Source organism: Drosophila novamexicana, unplaced genomic scaffold, assembly GCF_003285875.2.
Source record: "Drosophila novamexicana strain 15010-1031.04,08,12 unplaced genomic scaffold, DnovRS2.1 tig00000462-arrow-pilon, whole genome shotgun sequence".
Lineage (NCBI taxonomy): Eukaryota > Metazoa > Arthropoda > Insecta > Diptera > Drosophilidae > Drosophila > Drosophila novamexicana.
Window position 1 is genome coordinate 1,777,991 of NW_020824806.1, and position 24,971 is coordinate 1,802,961.

Sequence of the window (24,971 nt, forward strand, 5' to 3'; positions counted from 1 at the left end):
TTAACATTTTAATCGAAAATATCGATTTGAAATATATTTCTTATTTTCTGAGCTATAAAGATATAAGAAGCTAGGTACAAAGCTTTTTGCAAAATTAAAGAAGACATTCGTAGAAAATATTCGAATATTTGAGATATATTATTAATAATAAAAAAAACCTAAAACAGAATAATTTTTAAGGGAGGGTTCAAATATCCTTAGTCTTTCTCTACGTGTTATATATGAAGATACACATCCAGTTGTTGTTGTTGACAGAGAACCGTAATATTTTTGTGAGGCGTTAGTTCAGTAAACAATTTGTGAATCTGGGTAAATTATCTTATCGTAGGTGATCCAGCAACAATAGTTCTTCTAGTGTAACTTTGTTGTTTTGTAGTCGTTGTTCTATCAGACGATCAGCTCTCTCGATTTGTTCGGTTGTCAGCTCGTCCTTATAGCCATTCACCTTGCCGCTGCGTACAAAGCTAGAAGATAAATGATATAAATATAAATAAACTATGTTAAGCATTTATTTCACATGTTGACCTACTTGTAAATAGTTTTAAGGGCGTTTTCATGTTTGACATCAGCAAGTTCCCAGTTGTGATTTGTGGTTGGATTTTCTAAGAAAATAAAAGGACTACAGAAACGTTCCGATTCCCCTTCAGTTGGTGACTTACTTTTCATTTCTTCGAACGACAAATGCTTAAGTAGGCGTTCCATTTGCTGCTCCGTTACAGTCTTGCCCAGAAATTTGCAGAGGTCCTCAATAACAGCTCGCAGATCGAGTTTCATGCGCTCGAAGCTGGTGTAGTATACCCAAGGCTCGTTGCGCAGTTGATAGAACTCAGCTGCATGTTCGATGGATTCCAGTTTGATATTCTCGCCATCTAGACAGCCGTTGAAAAATTGCTCCAACGTGAGGCCATAGTTGTAGCCAATGGTAACTCCGTGATAATAAGCTGAAACCCAGGCGTCCTTGGGATTTCGAAAGACATAAACCACTTTCGCCTTTTTCTGCCAGAGCTGAACGGGCAACAAGGCGAGCGGCAGATGGGATTTGATTAGGCGTGGCGACGGCAACTCTTGTACGGGCTTCAGAGCTCTTTGCTCATCGGTGTGCATTACAAAATCATATCTAAGGCCAGGCATTATATATAGATTGCCTCGTTATGATCTACATACGTACTCTAGAAAGGGGGAGCGTAGTTCCAAGTGCTTGGACAGTGCCGCTTCGAAATTGCAGTCATTTAGCAATAGCCAAAGTAGTTCCTGCATCCAAGTGGTGCCGCTTTTGGGATTCGTAATCACCCAAACATCATCCTCCAATACCTCCATGTTGTGAATCATTTCTGGAAATGATTTAGCCGGACTGCGAAAGTAAAGTTTCCGCTCGGCCCAGTTTTTGTCAATTAGATTGACCGGATAGCTCTTTGGGGTGATCCGCTCGTACTGCATTTCTAAGCTTTACTAACGCAATATCTGGTTATATGTCGTTGATATACTAGAGACCACGCATAACGAAACAAAAAGAAGAGATTTCTTTGCTCTTAATATTTTGTAAAACCAGCTCTTTGTGGCAGAAATTGCTCAGCTGTAATCAAAATTAATGTTAAGCTCTCTGCGCGCAAATATGATAGTAAAAAGAATGTGATTGTCGAGTATGCTCGAATGGGGGATACCTATTACATTTATCTATAACATTTCTATACTCATGTACAGAATCTTATGGATTTTCAGTTCACTTTTGTGCTCACACTGTTAGATGGTAATACCTAGTTTGATTATTCTACTAATACTGATTGTATATATATATATTTTCACCAAAAGAATTGCAGATAACTCTGTTTGGGAATACGTGCAATAGCTTGCTCTTTTAAAAATAACGTGATTTATTATCAGTTTGATTGCGAATTTGCACTCAATTGATAGCATTATAGATGAATATGCATGCGTAAATATGAGAAGAAAATTTAATATAAAGCTGATTACAAAATAGAATTGGGTTTAAAAATCCAATTAATTTAAACATTCATAATGTAGTTTATCTGTAGCTTATCATTTGTCACTGTTCAACCAAGGCAGATTTCACTGTATTCATATGTGAAGTGCAAGCTGATTGTAAAATGGCAGCTTCTCGCGTTTTCTCGTTAATAGTTGCAGTTGTTTGTGCTTAAGCACACTTATGTGCTTGTAAAGTACCCAACCATTTATTATTAACAAATACATATAGCTGTAGTATAAGCATACTGATGCTTGTATGCATATATCACATTAGCTTACAATCTATTCAATGTGATTAATCGACGCGCGCTTACAACAGTGTCTTGGTAATTGCCTGTTCATTGTACTTGCTGTAAGTTGCAAAATCATCCATGTGTAATTTGTAGTCCCTGAGATTGACGTCGGACCAAAGATCAAATTCGCGTATCACGTCCGCCGTCATTTCGTCCTTGTGGCTGCCCACGACGCCGCGTCGCACAAACCTATGTGGAGCAACACTTTTTAGACGTACAGCAGTTATCTCCTGGGCATCCAAATGCAAGTGTGGCTTACCTGAACTCCTCCACTTCGCGGCCGGCGGCTGCCTTCATACTCTCGAACTCCTTGGCATGATTGCAGGCGGGATTGTCGCGCATGCTCTCAAAGGAGAGATGCTTCTTCATTTGTTGCACCTGGTCAACGCTGACGGGACGCTGCAGGAAACGCGCCACATCTTCAATAACCTGGCCGAGCTGAGTCTTCATGCGCTCGTAGCTGGTGAAGTAGATGTGCGGCTCGTGGCGTAGCTGCCAGAAGTCGAGAATATGTGGCCAACAGGGCGTAAAGTTCACATAGCCATCGATGAACGAATGCATGAAATCATCCTTTGTGCCTTGGTAGCCGACCATGCCGCGCCAATGATGAAAATATGAAATGGCCGCATCCTTGGGATTGCGATACACATAGATGATCTTCGGCTTCTTGGTCCATATTTGGCGGGGCAGCAGCCATGCGGGCAAATGGGATTTGATCAGGCGTGGCGAGCTCAAGGCGTTGGCCGCCTCGATTGTGTCATGCGGCACGTTCGGCACAACTCCGTTGAATCTATGTATACCGAGACACAGCTTAATATAATGTGAATATGGCTACCTCAACGCTTGGGCTTACTCCAAAAATGGGGAACGTATGGTCAAGTCCACGCTCTTGGCCGTCTCAAAGTCGCACCGATTGAGCACCAGCCAAGTCAGCTCCTGCATCCAGGTGGTGCCGCACTTTGGCAGCGTTACAATCCACACATCGTCCTCGCGCACCTCGAAGTCATGCACGCGGTCCAGCACGGGCTGGAATGTGTCGGCCAAACGGCAGAAACGCTGCTCCCAGCTGCCCACCACGGGCACGCCTGGCTCTCGAGTGGCATAGATCGAAGAGTAACCGCCGCTGATGGCCAGCTTATCGATTTGCTCGAAGGGCACGCTTCTCGCAAAGAAACTCGATTCGGGCATATTTCTTTTTTTGGGTTAGCTGACAGAAGCTCAAGCTATGCTTGTATTTTGATCGCTATGATGGATCGAAGTCAACCGTACGGCTCTACAGTTGGCGCCGCATTAAACGCTGCTACACAGTCAGCGAGAAATCAGAGGCAGAATTTTTCGCCCTACGCTCAGCTCCAGAGATGAGCGCGTGAATTCAAGGGAAGTGAAGTGAAGTGATCGTGATTAATAACTTATCAAATATGGAAAGCTCGAAGGTAAATGCATCATGGGCTCGTTCGACTTGTTTACTCTTAAAGTAAAAATATCAAAGAAGCGAATAAAAGGGTTCAGGATCGCGGCTTGGTTATCTGAAAGTTGAACAAACCAGCGGCAGGTCACTGGCTTAAATCCAGCAGCAAATTGTAATATTTGCTTCAGGTTGAGTTGAATCGAACATAAAAACACGTGAATAACGATGAATGTAAAGTGATCCACAGTTTGCCTCATCTCCATATACATAACAATATATGTCGCTGTATTATATAATGCTCGCAACGGCACCAGAAACTTGTTAAACAGACTCGTTTTGTCTCATCTTCGGTTTGATATTTCGAAAACGCATTTAATGATCGGGTGCTGTAAGACTTTCTTTACGGACGGCCTTTGTGGCTGGGCATGCTCTTATTGAAGCCAGCCGTAAAAGAAAGTTGTTGGTGCTAACGACTCATTGTCAACATTTTTTGGTTTGTTTGTTTACCCTGTGTTCACGAAGGTGAAATTATGCGTACAACTTTGGGCAGCCATTTGGCCCAAAAGAATCAAATCGTCTGGCCGTAAGCAGGTTGTTTAAATGCAGATCGCAGGCACAAAGCTTGACGCAAATGTAAAGCCAATTGAACTACAACAAATATTCGCTTTATTCCACAGCAGAGAGCAGAGATTTGCATACCCACCGTACGCGTTTTAAAATGTGTATAACATTTGGCTAGAATTTGGAATTATTCTAATTTGTGACCTTGGCCTAAATGTAAATTCAATTTTCTCACATCTCTCTCTTTGAGTTTGGTTTGTTTTCAAATTTGAAAGGTATGCAAAGGTTTTGTATTATGTATTTGCGTTTTTTATTCGCGTTTTGTTTTGTTGTTCTTTGTTTTTACAATAAATTTGACTAAATCTTAACATTTATAATCCTTAACCTGCAAGGAGCAAACAGACGTAGTAACAAATATATGTCAGTATGTAGTTGTATAAAGATTTAGCGTGTTGTTCAAGAAACAAACAGTATCTAAGAATTTAGTATTACAAATTTTTACGCATTTGTTTAAAGAGCTCGTATTTAAAAAATAATTCTTTCTTTTTTTTTTTTTTTTTTGCTTTGAAATTGTAAATACTTAAGATGTGTGCGTGTCCTTAATACATACACATACATTTTAAACATACACACACACATATTAACAACAATAAATATATGCATATATGTATTCGTATGTATTTGCGTTCAGTTGAAAGGTGTGCGCACGTGTGTGTGTGTGTATATATGTAGGGGTGTGTACAAGTTCGACAGATAGATGGGGCTCTCAATTCAAGCCAGAATCCTGGAGTTCATGGGGTTTACTTGTGTGTGTATAAACTGTATCAAAAATGTAATCGTTAGATATATGTCTAATAACAGATACAAATAACAGTGTGTTTGAATGATGTTGATGTTGTGTGGCACACACACACACACACACACACACACACACGCATACGCACGCGCATACATACATACATATATAATAATATATAAATATATTTTTTGAATATGCTTATATGTTCGAAAAATTTGTATAAATTGTATACATATATATATTTCATACTTATTAATTTGCCTTTGCTTTGATTCATAGGTATGCAAACAAATATATGTATATATATCTATATATGTATATGTGTATATATAATATTCTGTTTTTTTGATTTTTTTGTTATTTTTTTTTTTTTTAACAAGAACATTAAATCGATTTGTATTAATTTACTTTTTATATATAATATGTAATTTGTTCAGTCAATTAGATAAAAAAGATTTCAAAAAGGATTCACTTAATCATACTTTGTTTGCATTTTGTTTGTTGCTTATGCATCAAAAGTAAACATAGTAAATATTAGATATTAGATAGAAGGTAGATAGTAAGGGGCCCCATAGAATTTCGCACGTTACATATGTGGATTCGAATTGTTGTTGTTTTTTGTATTTTTGCTAATCAATTTAGTTGTTGTACATTAGTAGAAATAGATATTGATGTAATTTCAGCAAAAGTTCGTTTGCTATGCACATCATTTGCTGTCTCAGCTTATCCATCCCAAGACCTAATACACATACAAACACACACACACACACACACAGTCATCTAGATATGGCCTTGCAATTTATCTTAATTTAAAAGTAGTTGGACACTTGTATTAAACAGAGATTGTCTTCGTGTGTGAGGGGCTGCTGGTGACTGAAGGTGGGAGAGGGCAACACGCACGACTTATCTACTAGTATGTGTGTGTTTGTGCAATGGCCGCGACGCCATTTTGTTGGTTATGCTGTTATACCGTTTTAGGTACCCTAGAGCGCGCGCCATATTGTTCGTTGGACAATATGCGTCTATGTTTGCTATTTTTCTTGTATTTGCATGTAGATTTGTATTTATTTATATACTTATATATATAAATGTTTTAACACACACGCACATACATTGAATAGGGCACACAGATATACATATACACACAAATTTTGCTTTCTTTTTTTGTGATGTTACTTAAATATTAAATTTTGAGTCCAGCCCAATAATTTTTTTTTTGTTTATCTTTGTTATCTTTTTGTTTTGTTTTGTTTTGCTCTTCAAACATTTGCGACAGTTTTGTATTTGTTTGATTTGTTGTTTTTTTATACTTGTGTGTCTGTGCTGGAGAAATCTTTGTTTGTTTTGGCACCGTTTCTTGTGGCCAGCTCACAATAAGGATTACAAATCCACCTATACACACAAACACACACAGAGCTGTTTGGGAAGCGTTATTTAGTCGAGATATGTGTGCAATAAGCGACAACAACAAGAACGAGACCTATACCGAGAGAGTGCGACGAAAGCCACGTCTCTGGGCTCGGATTCGCCTGCACTAGAGCATATCCTCCATTTCGTTCTCGCCAATTGTGGATGTGGCAGGCGCCTGGGCCGGCAGCGGCTTCAGTAGACCCGAGAATATTCTCCGAAAAGCCGTATGCTATTTAGAATTGGACGTCTTATTGCCGACAGGCGGCTGCTTGGCCATAATATCGGCAAGGGTATTAACGCCCTGCTCATCATATTTCTTCCACTGTGAGTAGTTGATCTGCATGCACGTGATCAGCTGAGGCATGTCCAGAAAACCTGCATGAAATACAAATTGGTTTACTTGAATTGATCGAATGTGAAAGATGAGCGCACTTACCATCCCAGGCATGCATCATATCCTGTATTATATATTCGATAAAGCCAATCTGGCTCTTTGGTATGCTGCAGGTGGCACGATCGAACATGGGCATCACAATGGGCATGTGCCGCTGCTTCTCCTCGTCCGTCTGCATAAAGTACTCCTCGGCAATGCGCCGCGCCCATTCGATGCAGTACTGCATTGGACGCGCTGGATTGCTCACATCGGCCACCTTGATAAGCATGCGACGCATGAGTATGGATGTCTCCTCCTCCGACTGCACGAGCTGCATTAAATGCGAATCGGTTAAGAATATTGTCAGATCTTCCATTGCTCAAACGCCTTACCTCACGCGGCTCAACCTCGCTGCCAAAGACGCTCACAAACTTGGCCAAGTGCTCAAAGTGACGCGTCATTTCCGTGGCCAGTATCATATCGATAATTGTGCTGCGCGCCGATTTGTACGTCTCCTTGTCCAAGTTCTTGAAAATGTTGATCTTATCGTCGCCTGCAGGCAGTCCATTTGTCAGCGAAAGGGTTTCAATCTAAGCTGAATGTGCACTTACCCAGGGTCAGCTTAAAAGTGATTGCCGCATGATGCGACTCCAGCACCGTCAGATCATTATACAATATGGCCAAGGGATTGTTCGAGTTGCATAGAAAAGCGGAGGAGCGACCAGGATGATCGACATCGTGCGCTGCTGCCGCAATCAAGGCCGTTGCCTCGTCCATGCGATCCATTACCATGTCCTTATTGGCCAGCTGCGTGATAAAAGCGCCCGTTGCCTGCAAATAGACGTAACTTTTGAAGGAGTGCAATCCTATAGAATTCATATGACACGCACCTGCATGACGTCCGCTGCGTGTGTGCTATTGTGATATGTGTTGCTCTTGTGATAGTGCGCCTCAATAACGGCCAGCCAGGCTTTGCAGACGTTCTCATCAATGTTCAGTGTGGCAAAGACATCAAAGCGCCGGAACATTTCCATGCCCAAGTACAGCAGCGGATGGTAGTCGGTGATCTCTTCCAATTTGAAAATATCAAAGTCCCAGCTAAGAGATTCTTCAAGTAGTTCCATGATAATGGGATTGGCCTGCGAGTGTTGTTATATGGTTTATTAAGGTTTGCAAAACTATTTATAAACTAAATATTTAACTACTGTCGCTAGTCTTGTGAACAAAACTGTGAACCCAACAAAAATGTTCGCTATGTGATTCTCAGACATTTTACAATTCTCTGTTGACTATTCACATAATTATTTGGACCAAATCATCCTTTTTTCTTTTAGTCAGCTAATTAAGTTAGGGGTTCGTTACATGATAAATAAATACTGGGATTTCCGAACTCTAACCGATTCGATTCGAAACCAGTTTGAATTCTTACTTGAAAGTTAATTTTTCAAGTATCTGAAAATTTGCTTAGTAAAATTAAATTAAGTCCGCTTACAACTAGGGATTTATAGACAAATCGTGAAACCTACCTTCATCTTGGCGGGCACAATGGTGGCCGCGCGCGTCGAGTTGCCAGTGCGGATGATGGAGTCGTTGGAGCTGCGTCGCGACGAGTAGACACTGGGACCCTAAAATGGGAAGAATGTTATAAGAGAGTGCCTGGCCATGCGGCCGGTGCACATACCGTCAAAAGGGCGCCAATGAGATCGGTGGCTATGGGATCATCGGTGCGTATCTCTTTCATTTGTGGACTGTAGAGTCCTTCGCGCTTAAGGAACTCCAAGACTTTGTCTATGAGGCGTGCCTCGTCGGCTGAACAATTCTCCTGTACTTGTGATAGTAAATTGATTATCTAAAGTGCGAGTGCGCAGTTTGTGTGTTGTTTGATTGTTTGAACAGAGTTTGTTGATTGATTTGTTTGATTGTTTTGTTTTGTTGCAAGCGACGCGCAGCGAGCAAAACGAACGAGCGAGCGAGCGAACGTGCGAGCGAATGGAACCAGTTCATATGTACAATAATGTTGGAATTGTTATTTGTTTGTTTGTTTTTTTTTTTTTTTTTGATTTGTTCAAGTACACAGAAAACATAAAAGTAAAAGAGAACATAACAAATATAAGAGATAAAAAAGAGAATAAATGTAAAAACAATAGTTTTAGTTGTGCAATTTGGGTATGTTGAAGTCTGTTATTGATTCAGTATTGACTCAGTATTGGATTAGTAGCGTTAGATCAAATTCAAATATTTGCCAGAAATGAGCCATTAGATACGGATGATTAAGTATGTCTTGTCACGGTCAGGACATCCACACCTTTTGGCTCATTTGAGTTGTGCTTTTTAAATCAACTAAGATAACCGGGGGTGTATGCTTTTGTATGCTGTTATACAGCTAGTATACAATTGTTATACAATTGGTATACATCTGTTATACAAATCAACTAACCTCATTTAAAGTTGTGCGTTCAAAATCATCTAAACTCACCTATTTCTTGACTGAAACTATTTCTTACTGTTATACAGCTAACCTAAGTTAGAATAGTGCGTTAAAGATCAACTAAATGTATTCTTATACAAGTAAACTAGCTTATTTCTCTGCTGGAACTATATATTGTTTACTGCAATACAGATGGAATGTATTTCCCTTTAATCTATTTCAGAGTTGGTTTTCTGCTTCGTAGACAACCTGATTCCTATTACTCTCCTTTCTTATTTAAAGCAATCTTATTTACATTCGCTGAATAAGAACCTGCTAATTAATTAGAGAAGTGATTTTGATCAGTTCAGCACAACTCTGACGTTGTCAAAGAGGACTCTGTCAGTATCTGTACCAGTGTGTGTGTGTGTGTTCGTGTGTGCACTGGTTTTGATGTGCGTGGTTGTGGGTGTTGACAGTTGCTACTGATACTACAGTGCTAGTGTCTACATGGGAGGACATTATGACACACACAGGCACACAAACACACACACACACACACACACATACGAACCACACACAACACGGACACGGACGATAATTTAGTATTTGCAACATGGGCACAGAAAGCATTCGAAGGTTGTCAGATGTGGGAGAGGTCAACAGTTTTAGTCAAAACCAATTGGGCGTACAAAATGGAGTCATACTTTGGTGATGGGTGCCTCCAGGGGCAGCGACGTCAGCTTGGCCAGGCTGGTGCGACGCAGTCCGTCGGACGCAATGGAGCGCACATCGAAGCTGCAGCGACGCACCGAGTGCAAAGAGCCGCGCGGCGCCTCCTTTGGCTGCGGCAGCGTGGCAATGAAGTCCATACCGCCGCCGGGTATATCAAAGTTGAAAATCAGATGGGTAGGCGCACTGCCGATGGACACGGAGCGAGAGAGATTGGGAGAGACAGATTAGGGAGATTGAAAGACTGATAAGATTGGAAGAGTGCACTTACCTGCCAATGCAGGCCACGGGCACGACACGCACGTGCATGGGTATGCCTTCCTGATTCTTGCGGCGGACCGTCAGTATGCCATCAAACTCCTTGATGCTCTTGCCCTGCTCACTGATGGTGGACAGGTCCGAGACGAAGATGTCGGCTAATGGCTTGCTAATTATTTCATCCTGTTGTGGATCGGGGCATGGGAATAGAGAAATCTCATTAATGCCCACAATTGCACGTTTGTTGGCACGTCGGATGAGTCACTCACCAGCCGCATGTTGAGCAGCCGTTCTGTGGCCCGGTTGGCATACTGTATGCGCAGCACGTCGTCCGTGATGAGCACCACCTCCTTCAGCCGGTGCAGGGCCGTGTATAGTGCCTGTGGGTAGGGTGCGGCAGTGGAGCGCAAGAGCAAGAGGCAGGCTTGTGGTTTACATTTACAATTTGATTAAAGCGCCAGCAACGTGGTGGTCGCCACTTGCGCCATTTAATTGAATTAATGCAACCGGGACAGCTGCAGCCTGTAGAGCTGGCCCCCGGGCAGAGCATTAACTCGATTGCGTATTGCGTTTACCTGTTGAGTGGACATAACATTATGCGGCCTTATGATCGAGTGCAGAATCTGCTTCAGTTCCACGCTGCACATCGCCAGGTTGGTCGTTTCGGCTATGCACTGTGTCAGGTAGCAGGAGCAGGAGCAGGAGCAAAAGAAACTTGTTTCAATGCGAACTAAAGACGTGAGCCATTTAATTGGTAACTTACTCTATTAACGCCAGCGTCCAATAGAGCAATTAGCGCATCATCCTTTTCAAAGAAACTAAAAGAAGACATTAAACAAGTGGCTCCAGTTGGATCAAGTTAATGTGAACCTACCTCTTCTTGCAGACGGCAATTATTGTCGTTAAATGATGTCCATGTGTGTGACGTATTGTTCTAATGGGCAGTGGGAAATGGGAAATGGGAGATGGCAAATCAATTTAAGTGATAAGTTTGAGTAAAGTTTTTCGCTGCTGTTGCTGTTGGGACATCACGTATACGCAACGTTGGCCAGCACTCACCTTGCAATGTGCTCGGCATCGAGACCTTTTGTGGAGCGCGCATCAATTATAATTAGATGATAGCACTGCGCTGTGGCATATGACTTGTGCAGGGTTTCGAGGGCTTCCTCCTTGGATTTAACCAGCGTTGCGTCCAATTGATGGCGCTGGCAGGCCAAGGTGACCACCTCGCAGATGCTATCCGATTTGTGAAAAACTAAAAGCGCCTGCGGGTGAATTGACATTGGGATTGGGCATTAGTCAAATTGGACAAGAAAGCGAACGGGCGAGCGAGCAACCGGGCTGGCTGGTTGGCACGTGTCAGCTTACCTTAAGTTGAGGATTCGGTGGTAGCACGGTTGGATATTTCAAGTCCATGAGATTTCGCTGCAACACAAGTCAAAAACAGGTGAGCAAGAGGTGAGCAGGTGAAGCAACGTGAAAAATTTAATAAAAATCTACAGCGTTGGCTTTGCCATCAAAATAAGAGGGCTTAACTCGGCTTCTGTCTGTGTCGTGTCAGTTTACGAGTGTGCGTGTGTGTGCTTGTGCGTGTGTGTGCTTGTGCGTGTGTGTGTGTATCTGTGTGTGACTGTGTGTTTCTATGTGTGCCTGTGTGTGTGTGTGTTTGTCTCGCACAATATGCGTAAGGTGTATGTGTCGCTAAAATGATGATAAATTAAAATAAAATTGCTTGTGCCCGACGGAAAGTTGCCGTATTGGTGACTTGGTCTGCAGATTTATTATGCTCGTATGAATAAATGCGATATGTGAAAATCAGGGACTTGAAACACACACACCCACACACACAAAGACAAACACACAGATACGTTGGGATAAAATACAACTGCGTAGCTCAGTAATGAAAACACATGTTGACATCAAAAGGAACCAAATTCAAAACTATTTATAACCATCTTTTGGATATACAACTGCCTTTCGTTGATTTAAAAATCGATATTCATAAATTGCGCATAATCAAACACAGAATAACTTTGGATTTAGCAGGCCACCTTTAAGTAATTCATTTTGCCCTGCAAAAACAATTTCGAGAAAAAGTAATTTTTTGCAATTTACGTTTAAAATTAACTCTCAGCTAAATTGGCAATATTATTGATTCTGGAGTTTTTCCACATGGAGCTTTTCACAAACAACAATTGATTGGGGGAATGTATTTTCCATAATTTATTTTCACTAAATATGGAAAAACAATAAGTGAAGTTTTCGTCACATTTCGTTTAAGGAGCTCTTGACTGTGTGAACTAAGGAAGCGAGGCTTGTGGGGAGCGGAAATGGGTGTGTGAATATTATTTCTGGCAAGTTCTTTGGTAACAGCAGCTTTTGATTGTTGTAGGACTTTAATTGAAGTAAACGAATATATATTTTACATATGCAATAACTTAATGGGTCGATGGATGTTCAAATAGATAGATAGATGGACGAACAACTGCACAAAACCAATATGCCCGGTTTTGATGAAAAAATTTGCTGTTTCATTGTAGAGAAATGCTTTTCGATTAATTTACAAATTACCTACTGAAGAGTACAATTATACAATTTTTGATTAATGTTCAATTATTTGTTAATTAATTGCTGAAACTTGTTTGAATATCATGAATTCTTGCCTGAAACGTGTATTGAAATGCTCTTAAGCCTCAGGTGAAGTGGAACAGAAATAAATCTCAACTTTGAGATGTAATTGTAGAATTCCGTTTCCTCCTGACATACCCTTAATTTTGTACCTATGTAGGGTTATTTTCCAAAAATAAGCAACTGACATATTATTAATAGAACTCATATGAATATGCCTTATATATATATATTTATATGAATCAATGTCGGTAATTGCCCGGAGCGTCAAAGCTTTTGATGATTTCCGGAATTGGAATATTCAATCAATTACGTTTTTGTAAATTTGAATCATGGACAAAGTCAAAATCGAGCGCTGATAATGGCAATGACAGTTCTAAAGGTTCTCTTTGTTGTGCTGGCGAGCTATCTTTGGCGGGGCTATCAGTTGATAAATAAAAGAGTCGACAATTTTCTTGCTGCCAAGCTGTCCCAATTACAATAATGCCTGTCAGCCAAATACCTGAAATGTTTTAAACTCATCCTCTTCGCTCTGCGGCGACGGCTTCTTGCCGTTGCCCACCCAAAGACGCAGCTTGGGACCCTTGTGTAGACGCCGCTCGTACAGGCTGTGGCACTGCCGATCAAATCCGCAACTCTTGGAACGCAGCGGCACTCCATCCTTGTCCTCCTGTTGCTGTTGTGCTGTTAGCTTGATTCTATCTTCCAGCGTGAGGTTGTTCAGCAGCAATGCTTGGGTGTCCAGATTGCGTATGGCCTCGACTATTTCCGGCTGCATGATACGTCCGACTCCGCTGCCAGCGCCAACCGTGCTGCCGCCGTTGCTGCCACCGAAGGCCATGCTCAATGACCTTGTATTACGGAGCAATGGCGTCATTATATCCCTGCCCTCGGCCGCCTCATTTGCCTCGTACTCCAATTCCATTTGCTCGGGCGTCTTGCTGGAGTTGCCTGGCAACCGCACGGGCACTGGCAACGGCGCGGCCCCTGGAACTATGCCAGCTACCTTTATTTCCGAGGTCGCATTTGTTTCAAGCACTGGACGGATGCTGCCATTTGACGCTGTTGTGCGGCTATTGCGGCTGTTGTTGCTCTGCTCCAAATCCGAGCTATTAGGCATAGTTGTGCTGACAGCGCTTATCAGCCGGCTCTTATCGACGTCATCAGCACACGACGTTGTTGAAGTCGTCGCCGTCGCCGTCGTTGTCGTCGTCGTCGTCGACGCTGTGGCTGGTGCCCATTGCAGCTTTTTATTGTCATTATCGAGCTGTTGATCAGTAGTCGTCGTCACGGTGCTTGTTGTTGTTGTTGTTGCACTTGTTTTTCTTGCTGCTGTTGCTTTCGCAATGATATAGCGCTCCGTATCGGCGTCCGTCTCCAACTCATTTGAATGGGCGGCCGCGGCTCTCGCTGACGACGACGACGACGATGATTTGGTGCGAAAAATTTTTGGCAAACAATTGCGCATTCTGCTAATTATACAATAACACTCACAGCGCTAAACTACTTCACAATATCGATATCAACAACAACAAAAGAACACTTGACTCGCTTCTCAAACTCAATGCTCAACAAAATGTCCTTCTATGCGAGCAGCGGCAACAATTGCAGAGCGCTTGCGTAAGCAGCCACAGCGGAGCACATATTAAAATCCGAAAAAACCAAAAAAAAAAAAAAATTGATTTGATATGAAAAGATTTCCACTGATCAAATTGAGGTTTAATTAATCCAGTCGAACGAGTCTGCTCGTATATGGGACACTGGCGGAGTCGTGAGCTAGGTCTGCTTAGTGTCTAGAAATTGAATATTTCACTGGTTTTGCGGTCGAAACGCGACTGACTGACTGAGTCAATTGGCTCGACAGTTGGGCGACAGCTACGAGTAGCTGGCAATGCGGCGGGTTAATCTATTTCTTTACTTTTTGATTTCCCACCTTCAATGTTAATTGATTTGATTTCTCTGGCGGCACATTGTTTATGTGCGACACATACACACACACACATACACGCACACCTGTGCGTTGTGCTCTTTTTTACATACACACACACACACACTCATTCGGACGCGCGCGGTTCAGTTCTCAGTAAGTGTAAATGAGCGGCTATTTAAAGAAGCGCAGCTGAGCAAAATGTAAAGCAAAAAAGCACAAAAAACAATTAAAAGAAAAAGGCAAGAAAAAACTTTGGCGAGAGCTTCCATCATATAACGCGCTGTGATAAGATATCTTATCAAAGACGTAACACACATGTGCGTTGCGCTCGACATAATGCCCAACCGAAGCACTGGCCCGGGGCCAGACGAAACAAAGGTGGCCGAAAACAGAAAATGAATAAGAAAAAAATGTGTAATCAGCATCACAGAAAAATGCGCTCACCTGATACACGTCCATTGACTCATCCTCGGGCGTCAGTGCTAGCGCCAGCGAGGACTTGCGGTGACCAGGACGACCGCTGCCGCCGCCGCCACCGGAGGAGCTGGTGCCCGATGTGCCGGTGCCTGCAAAGACAGCAAAGACAAACAATAAATGCCAAATGCTTGTGTCCAATAAAAGTTTGGCGCTGAAAAGCATGCTACATTTTTGTGTGTGCGACGGCAAATGTGTTGCCTACTTTTAGATCGCCGCACGCACACACGCACAGCCAAAGAGACAGCCTAAGAGAGCGGGAGAGAGAGAAAGTGAGAGAGAGGGGGCGCTAGAGAGGACAGCAGACGCAGGCCTCCCATTCATATCTTCCGTCGTCTAGTCGCACGTTTTATTTAATTATAAGCGTTGGCATTTCAAAAAACACTTTATAACAGGCACACGCACGTTTAGTCCACACCCCCCACACGCCCACACCCCCACAGCAGGTCCCACATACCGCCCCACGGTCATATTAAGACAATCCGCTTACCCACAAGCAGCTCGGACTCGGAGGCCGGACGCGTTAATGAAGCTCTGCTTGTTATAGTTGTTCGTGTTGTTGTTGCTGCTGCTGCTGCTGTTGATGTTGTTGTTGTTGATATGGCTGGTGTTGTGGGTGTTGTTGTTGCTGCTGCTGCTGCTGTTGTTGTTGTTGTTCCTGTTTCTGCCTCAACGGCGTGCATTTGTCTAGCCGCCCTGCCCATCATTAGTGCGGCCGCACCCGCACCCGCAGCCGCCCCCACGCCCGCACCCACACAATTGCAATCGCTCTCGACGCCTTCCTCGCTCATGTGGGCCGACGACGATGTCCCGGACAGATTTGCTGGCTGGCTAGATATAATCATGGCGCGGCTTTTAGTTGTTGCCTCTGCCGATGCCGTTGCCTTTGCCGTGGCCGTGCGTTGTTTGTGTTTTCGTTTACTTTTTTCTTTATTATTGTTGTTGTGTTGTTTTTTTTTCTTGGTATTTTCCGTATTTTTATTTCGCTGACTTTGCAAATTAACTACAAATATTCAACATAATTATCGCTTTTGATTATTTTCGTGGCACTATGTTAATTTGTCATTTATTTTGTTGCTGTTGTAGCTGGCCCAGCTGCTCCGGCTACCCGGCTGCCCGGCTATTTATCTGGCTGTGCTGGCATTGATTTCAAACAATTAGTGCGTAATGATAACCTGCTCCACATGCATAACTGTGTGTGCTTGAGAGAGTATCTATGAGTATTTATGAACAAAAATAGCCCTGAAACATAAACATGCGGAACTGAGCTGCCAGTACCCTACTTATATCATTTTATATATATATATATATATTATATATTATATATATATATTTATGTATAGGTATGTACTCGCAGTTATGTATATATAGAGAAAATATTTGCGTATATTCAAATAAATACACGCTGCCTGCCTGGCCTGTGTGTATCTTATCGTTGTTAGCGTCCGCCTGCCTCAGTTGCGCTGGCTAGCGGTACGCGTTGTAATCTAAACGAAAATCGATAAATTGTTTAGATAAAAGCCACAGCAGCAGCAGCTACGGCAGCAGCCGACCGACCGCTGACGTCGCTAGCCATAAGCAACAGGGTTTGGTTTTGGCTTTGGTTTTGGCTTAGGCTTGCGACGAGGCCATGCTCAGATACTCTATGGCCATGTTGAATTTTCAGTTGAATCTCAACTATTTCAAGCACACACAAACATACTCCCACACACACACACACACACACACACACACACGGGGGTACTTAAACCTATGGCGTCTCTCGGAACGGCTGCAGAAATGGCGCCAATGAAAGTGGCTGCAAATACTTACAACACTTGCTCACATTAAGGCTCATGTTACACACGGACACACACCGCTCGCAACAGTTGCTGGCTCATTAGTGTGTAAAGTGTACACACAAGTTGGCTGGGAGGGAGGAGGGTGGTTGGAAGTGAAGGTGCGCTTGATTTTGATCGATTAGCACTTGGCTTATTTACGAGTATGCAACATGGCCGCAACGGCGACGACGCTGTGCAAACACACTGCAGGCTATATTAAAATTTAACTGCTCGACAAACAGGAGCACAGTTACGTCTACGGATGGCGTTATTTGCAAACAAACAGAATGAAACGCAACGCAAAGCAACCGCCGCAACTTTAATGAAACTCAAATTGTTCTTATTCAAAGTTCAATTATGAAACCGTAGCAACTGGCAACGGGCAACGGGCAACTGGCAACGGACAACTGGCAATTGGTAACTGGCAACTGGCAACTGTATGGCACTGACTAGACCAGGCCACTGCGCAACGTCCGCACTAATCCGTTATGAAAAACTGTTTGCCAGATGATAATTCTCGCACGGATTCTGAAACCGCCAGCGAACGCGCTGCGCTCTACACACCAAACGGTCGGCCACTTGGCCTTATCCATTTCGCTGTTGCTAAGAATGATTTCCTGTTAACTTGTCCTTAAACTCGTCTAATTGGACTTATTGCAAACGCGAATCCAATTAGGACTTTCAGTGTGCGCTTGCAATCGGCAGAGAGAGAGAGAGTTCTAGTCGAATAAAGAGTTGAATACATAGTTGATATAACACTTCATGCCTTGAGGAGAATTAGATAAATATTTAAGCAATTTCTATTTGCTTTGAATCAAGGCTAAGTCTCACAAAATCAACAACTTTTTGTTCTGGCAACTCAAGCTGGTCTGCAAATTCTGTAATATCCCAAGCAAGAGTATAAATTTATTATGTCCGTATATCAATGAGTGCATAATAATAACTTCTTCTTGGGTAGAGATTATGTTTGTTAAACAAATTGCCTAAATTATGTTGCGTAAAAAATATGTGTATAAATTATTGAAAGCCATCCAAATACTCAGATATTGCAAATTGATTTTCGATGAATTTTGTGCCCAACAAATTTTCTAGGAATTTCAGTAATTTGTGGCGCAGCTTCAGAGAAATAAATTTCTTTGATTTTGTGAACCAATAGCATATGTATATATAACATATATATATTTATGTTTAAGCGCTTTGTCAACAATAGAAATTGTTGATAATAATGCGAAAAGTCATAATGCATTATGCTGCCTTATTTGGAATTATAAAAACTTAATTAAATTACGAGAAATTGGAATTTTTCTGATTTTAGTTTATTATTCTTGTACACAAAGTAAAATTCTTAGTCAATCAATTTGAACAACCTTCAGTTATTATTGCTAAGACGTGATTTTTTAAAGCTCTAACATCCGCTGCAAATCGGGTAAATATTTTCTTGCGCAAGGCACAAAAAGAACAAAACGAAAATATTTACTAACAATTTCCGTTTCAATACGTTAAGCGCACGAAAAATATTTCAGAAATTTTAAAAAAGTCCGAGTCGAACATTGAACATTGAGAACATTGAGACATGAAACTTTTTGTTATTGGTTTTTGCGTTTGGTGTTCAAAGAATTGAAACGTTTCAATCTCAAATTTGAAAAGAAGCTCGCCTCTTACTTTGAATATATTTCTCTCTTTTTGTAAGCTGCTAGAATCCCAAACTAAGAAGAATTTCGATTTCGATATGTATTGAGAATAAATGTGGATTGTGTTGCGATTGCATTGCAGAGCATTGTCGGGATGGCATTAGCCGGTCTTTGGCTGAGAGTGTCTTTTGCGCCTTGTTTGTTGTCATGACAACCAATTAATTTTTGATAAGATAATATCAGGCGAGTTTGCTCATAGTATTCAGATGTTTAGGCCCCCGTACACACAGAGATACGGATACTGAAATACAGGCGTATAATGCGTTTTCAGAAACACACACGCACACACACACACACACAGGCACACACAGGCACATAGACAAAAAGACACACAGTTACAAATAAATAATCAAGTAGAAAACAAAGCCCGTGCACAATCTACATCTGCTAGTAGGAGACAGAGAGGGAGAGAGAGAGAGAGAGAGGAAAAGAGAGAGAGGCAAGAGGGCGTGTGCTGGTTAGTATACGACTTAGTTGGCCTGCTTCTGGGCACGTTGCTCATGTTTTGTCCGGACCCGAAATGCGAAACCTACCCCCGAGGCTTTATCTATCCAGCGGCGATCAGTGGGCATGGACATGTCGCCAAGTCCAGTGTCGCCTCATATTGACACTAGCGGACAGTTGGTGAAAAATGTCGCTTTCACTCCCAGCGAACGGGCCGCTGTCTGCGCATTAATCTAATCTCTGGAACTGGCAGAGTAGTTTATGTATATATGCATACATATATTTGTGAAAAGCTTCACGTGGCTTTCGGGAGCAGTGGCAATGTACTCTGCCAGCTAAATGTAAACAACAGCAACAAAATCCGATTTAATGCGACAACTTGCAAGGCACAAGTGCACAGAGATTTACGCCAACTACTTAAAGGGCGTAATCAGTTCAATTCAATTCAGTTCAATTCAATTTGATTCAATTGAGTTCAATTCTACCCGATAGCGAGAGAGAGTGAGAGTGAGAGAGAGAGAGAGAGAGAGAGAGAGAGAGAGAGAGAGAGAGAGTGAGCGAGAGGGAAGAGCAATTAATGTGAAACATTGATAAATTGCAGCATACTGATCGCGCGCAGTCGGCAGTTGACACCTGCCCATGGCAGCTGCTGGCAGGCGGGGATTAGGCGCACATAATGTATCGACGGCATTTGGCCACACTGCATTTCAGTTTCAGTTTGTTTTGTTTTCGTTTCTCTTGCTAGTTTGCTCTGCCCGTTGCCTTTGTGTATTTTGCTTTGATTGATGTTTTGGCGCCATTGCGTGGGCGGCTGCTCAATTGTTATTGTTTAGAGCCGATCGTCGATCGTCTTTCGAGACGCTCTGGCAACGCTATCGAGCATCGATGCGTGCGTCTGCCTGTGTACGTGTGTGCGTACGTGTGTGTGTGTGTGTTTGGGTGTGAATGTTGCCATCTAAAAAGATCGTCACAGTCGCGTGTAACGTAAACCCGATTGTCATGTGAATCTTTTTTATCTCTGAGTAAAAATTAATAAACTAAAAAATGTGCGAGTGTGTGTGTGTGTGTGTGTGTGTGTGTTTGTTTTGGCTGTTGTATAAATATGCACAGAATTTATATAAGCTAATTTTTTTTATTTTTATTTGTTGCTGTGTTTTGTTCTCATTAGCTGGTATTTGCATTAATGGAGCACTTTGGGTCGTTAGCCGTTGGCCGTTTGTTTGACAGCCCCAACATGTTAATGAGTGTTAGACACACACACAGACACACACACACACACACAGACACATTCGGCAAGTGCAGTGTGCATTAAAGCAAACGCAGCCAAATTCAAGAATGAAAACGCACGCAAAAGCACAGCCAGATACACGAACTCAGATACAGCTACAGCTAGCACATATAGATAGATACATACACGCACACACACACGTACACGCACACATACGGCTGGAGATTGCTAGACAAATCGTATTCTACACGCTTCTTCTAGCTACTAGCACAGTTACTTGTTGTATTTGTTGTTGTTTTTGTTATTGGCACACTTAGTTGTGAAGTTTATTTTGAATTTTAACACTTTTCGATCTTGTGTATAAATTGTTGCTATATTTTATTTGATTTTTTTTTTTTTGTATTATTTTTTTATTTCTTCTTTCGGTTTTGTTGTATTTATTTTTGATTTTGGCTTGCTATGCGGCGGCCGAGCTGTTTTTTTCCACACACGTCCACCAATTGCAGCGATCTTTCAGATACTTTTTGTGTGTCACACAGTGCGTTGTTGTTGTGTTGTTGTCGTGTTGTTGTTGTTATTGTTGTGCTGCTGCTGTTGTTGTCGTTAGTGTCATAAGCTTTAATTGCGTTCGATTTTGGTTCTCAACTGGTTGGCCCTGGCTAATACGCGTTGCAATCACTTGCACGAATTTTCTTGCCAAATTTGTGCCGTCGCTTTAGGCCACTGCAACAGAGCGAGTAGAACCAGCGACTGCATGCAGCTACTGCTGCTGCTGCTGCAACTGTTGTTGCTGCTGCGACACGCCCGCGAATCGCGCCCGCTGCATTTGTAACAGACTCTCAGGTTGAATCTGAATGTAAATTTGAATTTGAACGCCTTCACCTTCTGCCGCCTCGATTTGCATAACGAGCGAGTTGGGCGAAGCCCAAATATATATGCCGTCGATTACAGTGTATTGTGTATTATCGTATCGTATATATTATTATTATATGCGGCGATTGTGTGCAACGCAGCAGACGCGGCCAACGAATCCGCATCCAAAACCAAATCCCAGTCGGAATCGGAATCACTCAGAGGCAAAGACAGACCTTTGGTGAGTGCAAACGTCCCGTTACGAAAGCGTTTAACAACCGACACGGCGAACCAATTCAAAGCGACTGACTCCATAAATGGCGAGCAGCTGTTGCGAGTGCCAGCTCTGATCCGACTTCGTCGGCCTCGGCGGGCGGCAGGTGCGACGGCGGGGGAGGCACAGTCACCTTTGCAGAGCGAGCACCGATAGACGCCGTGACTCTCGGCGCTTGGCGTTCGGCGCTCGGCGATCGCCGCTGAGCGCGATCAAGTTTCATGCGAAAGCGCATTCATAATCTCCGCCATTCTCTCGGCGCTGCGCTGCGTCTCCCGCTCTTTGGACAGCAGCTGTGGCTGCGGCTCTGGCTACCGTCTGCCGCGCCATTGATATGTGAAGCTCAGGCCCAAGCTATGGGCGAGCCGTTAATTGGAGTCGACAGAAAAACAGCTGCACCTGGCTAACAGAGAGCTGCACTAGCGCCAGCTGACTTCTCGCAGATCGTATTACTTCCATCGGTACTGCCGCCCTTAACTTTAATTAAGTCAGCTGTGCGAGCCGCACCGCAGCTTTGATGCCCTTAACTTTTTGTACTGCTTTCGTAGAATGAAAGTCCAACTTCAGCGGGCGATAATAGATTTTTGTATGAAACTAATGCGGTTTTTTATTTTCTCGATTTCAGGCAGTCAACAAAATATGGATATACATCATCTTGAATACGCAACAATTTTTCGGTAAGTCGTAAATATATATTATTGACATTATTATTATTATTATAATTATTTTCATTATATTATATTGTTTATTGTATAAATATGATTGGAGGCACTTAGTTAGGATATTTACCAACACTGGTTATACTCTTTTTATACATTATTTCACACTCTATTCACAAAAATATTGCACCACTTAAAATCAATTTCTGCACTCACCTAAAGCACACATAAGATTTATTTCACGTCTTCATATGTTTTTACCTTGATGTGCTCTTTAGTTGAATTTATGCTATTTGTTTGTGTGTTAGATGGGTGTTTTTTTTTATAGGGTGGTACTTACTGCCCGTTCCGGTTGCACGTCGCACAACGCTGTGTGTAAAGTTACCCAAGGCTGCCACCGTCACAATGGAGTCCTTTTTGCCAGTGCTGAGCTGCAGGCGAGGATTAGATAGACGCAGTTCAATTGGTCGGTATTCAATTGCGGTATTCAGTGGGGGAAGGGGAGGAAACGGATGTGGCAGCTGGGACACACTCATACCAGCACCCACACTCACCTTCTCGTAGTCAGACTCGTTTTTGGTCTGTAACGGATTTAGCAGACCCTGGTTGCACATCATGTTATCGCCGCAGGTGGCACTGCCCGTGCTGCCGTCCCCGTTTTGATTCTGCAGTGTAACGGCGCCACAGCTGCAGCGGCGCATGCGGCTTCGTCGCAACTTGATGCAGAACAGAAGGCTTCCATCCTTCTCATTGCCATCCAATGGCAAGTTGGCATTGCCACCGTTCCCGCCACCACCCGGCGCCGCTGCTGCCGACGACGACGAGTTGGGCAATGTGCTGGGCGAGCAGCCCATGGCGTTGTCCTGTTTCCTGTGCTCCTCCTGCTGCTGCTGCTACTGCTGCTGCTTCAGCTCTTTCTCCTGTTCCTGCTCCCGCTACCCCTGTTGCTATGGGTATGCTAATTTGCTGTCGGTTTCGGTTTGGTTTTGGTCGCTGTTTGGTTTGGTTCTTGAGTTTCAATGGAGCTGCCGAGTGTTGGATGCTGCTACTGCTACTGTTGCTGCTACTGCTACTGCTGCTGCCTCCACTTGAGTTGCTGCTTAGGCTGTGGCTTTGGGTGCTGGCACTGAAACTGCTGCTTCTATTTGGCTGCTGCTGTTGTGGTTGTGTGGTTGTTGCGGGTAACATAATTGAAACATTTTTTTGGGTGTGCGCGTCAAGCGGCGATCAATTGAGTGGCTGATTGGCCGGCTTCCCGCTTACATCTCGAGCAGCTAAAAAATATAAAGAAAATAGAAAACAGACAATATAAATATAAATATAAATAAATAGAGCGCAGTAGCATGAATAGTCAGTTTTTGGCGTTCGATATGTGCCCCGCCCGGGTTTGCGATACATTTTTGCTGCTGTTTCAATAAATAAATTGTTGACCTCCATTTGAGCTGGCCAAGTTGTTTTTGCTGAGCTGTCGTCTGCATTTGAAGCAACTAAATAACTAATCTTGCAATCAGCTGGAACAGTTGGAGTTTAGACCCTAAAACCTGTTTGGCGCCAGCTATGAGAAGCGATCGGCTAGGTGAACAACTCGGGCAACAAACAACAATTAAGATTAGCTACATGATCATCATAAATCATCGCAAATTGAGTAAATCAATTCATCAATGGTTCTTTTTATATGCATTTATAAGCACTCATATAATTTTTAAATATATGGCCAAGCTGGCTAACACAAATTGATGATTATCGAGCCTGTTCCAGTTATTCTGGTTTGTTTCAGAATCATTTTCTCAATTTAATTTTAAACTGTTTTACAAAGAGAAAATTAAGCACAGCTGCATGCAATATAAATATTTCATTTCCGCACAGCATTTCTTTATGATCTGGTCACACTTTAAATGCATATCAATTTCTATTACCAACATATTCAATTTAGAAACCATTACCGTGACTTTTTAGTTTTAATGAACCATGCAGTTGTGCTGCCATTGATCTAAGTCGGGGTTTTTTTTATTAGTTTCGAGCAACGTTAAATATAAGATTTTAGCGTTTAAAATGGATGAGAGTGCTCGACTTTGAGATACTCTGAAAATACTTTAAATTCATGATAGAGTCTGATTTAATACAGAGAGATAGATTGGCGTTAAAGTAATTAATGAAAAGAAAGATACATTTCTAAAAAATTAAAGACTTTTATGTTTTACGTTAATCAGTGAGAATTGCATGGAAGGGCGATATCAGAATGTGTTTTTCAGTCTCTAAAATACGAACTTTTAGGCAGATATATGGATTAGGCTATATTGAGCTGACGTTTTGATCAAGGAGGTAGGGATAGCATAGGGTCGAAGTCTTGGGAACCCCAAAAATGAAGATTCTTCTCTTATTTATTGCATTAAATATTCTGCGTGTTAAAATTAGACCCGATTAGATCGATTTAATTTGCTGGGATTCAAATGAACAGAAGTTGTTCGCAGGAAATTACTCATGATAAAATAGATTATGTGGCTCGTGTGATACAATAAACATAAATAAACATATCTAATCGATAATATCAATGTATATATTTATATAAATTGGTATAGTTATGTGTATGCCTCAGATAGCTGCATTGTTATTAGATTAATGAGGAAGTTGCTTACTTTTTGCATGTCAAATAAATTAAAACATTACAATTGGTAGCTGTAACAGCAGTTGAGAGCGTTGAGCGATCGGTTTTCAATGTCTCCAGTTTTCTATATTGATATTATTTG

At 42.3% G+C, this 24,971-nt stretch overlaps 3 protein-coding genes and 2 long non-coding RNA genes across 7 annotated transcripts in view; 1 reads left to right on the forward strand and 4 right to left on the reverse strand.

Moving 5' to 3' along the window:
• Positions 1-173: 173 nt before the first annotated feature.
• LOC115760922 (estrogen sulfotransferase-like) lies at positions 174-1,437 on the reverse strand. Its single transcript, XM_030702497.1, has 4 exons — positions 1,169-1,437; positions 660-1,117; positions 530-602; positions 174-464 (listed from the first exon to the last, which is right to left on the reverse strand). Exons 1-4 carry the CDS (start codon positions 1,435-1,437, stop codon positions 320-322), a joined length of 945 nt encoding a protein of 314 aa, XP_030558357.1. The 3' UTR covers positions 174-319.
• A 560-nt stretch (positions 1,438-1,997) lies between these two features.
• On the reverse strand, positions 1,998-3,545 carry LOC115760807 (sulfotransferase 1 family member D1). 2 transcript variants are annotated; one of them, XM_030702321.1, is made up of 3 exons: positions 3,130-3,545; positions 2,536-3,066; positions 1,998-2,480 (listed from the first exon to the last, which is right to left on the reverse strand). In XM_030702321.1, exons 1-3 carry the CDS (start codon positions 3,462-3,464, stop codon positions 2,294-2,296), a joined length of 1,053 nt encoding a protein of 350 aa, XP_030558181.1. In that variant the 5' UTR covers positions 3,465-3,545; the 3' UTR covers positions 1,998-2,293. The 2 variants fall into 2 exon arrangements, with proteins under 2 accessions (XP_030558181.1, XP_030558182.1); XM_030702322.1 differs by having other exon boundaries at positions 1,999-2,465.
• A 2,782-nt stretch (positions 3,546-6,327) lies between these two features.
• LOC115761083 (high affinity cAMP-specific and IBMX-insensitive 3',5'-cyclic phosphodiesterase 8) lies at positions 6,328-24,019 on the reverse strand. 2 transcript variants are annotated; one of them, XM_030702704.1, is made up of 18 exons: positions 22,779-24,019; positions 22,565-22,655; positions 15,227-15,348; positions 11,593-11,649; positions 11,284-11,489; positions 11,099-11,158; positions 10,988-11,042; positions 10,800-10,898; positions 10,494-10,604; positions 10,238-10,407; positions 9,942-10,152; positions 8,509-8,649; positions 8,354-8,452; positions 7,718-7,966; positions 7,439-7,658; positions 7,220-7,380; positions 6,891-7,158; positions 6,328-6,829 (listed from the first exon to the last, which is right to left on the reverse strand). In XM_030702704.1, the coding sequence occupies exons 1-18, from the start codon at positions 23,076-23,078 to the stop codon at positions 6,684-6,686; spliced, it is 2,766 nt and encodes a 921-aa protein (XP_030558564.1). In that variant the 5' UTR covers positions 23,079-24,019; the 3' UTR covers positions 6,328-6,683. The 2 variants fall into 2 exon arrangements, with proteins under 2 accessions (XP_030558564.1, XP_030558563.1); XM_030702703.1 differs by having other exon boundaries at positions 8,509-8,676.
• LOC115761086 lies at positions 16,190-21,579 on the reverse strand. The gene is made up of 2 exons (XR_004017710.1): positions 20,626-21,579; positions 16,190-16,259 (listed from the first exon to the last, which is right to left on the reverse strand). It is a non-coding gene; the product is annotated as an uncharacterized LOC115761086 (long non-coding RNA).
• The window catches only part of LOC115761085, a 54,093-nt gene continuing 51,317 nt past the window's right edge, over positions 22,196-24,971 (forward strand). The window contains exon 1 of the long non-coding RNA XR_004017708.1: positions 22,196-22,242. This is a non-coding gene — a long non-coding RNA (uncharacterized LOC115761085). The remainder of the gene's footprint in view (positions 22,243-24,971) is intronic.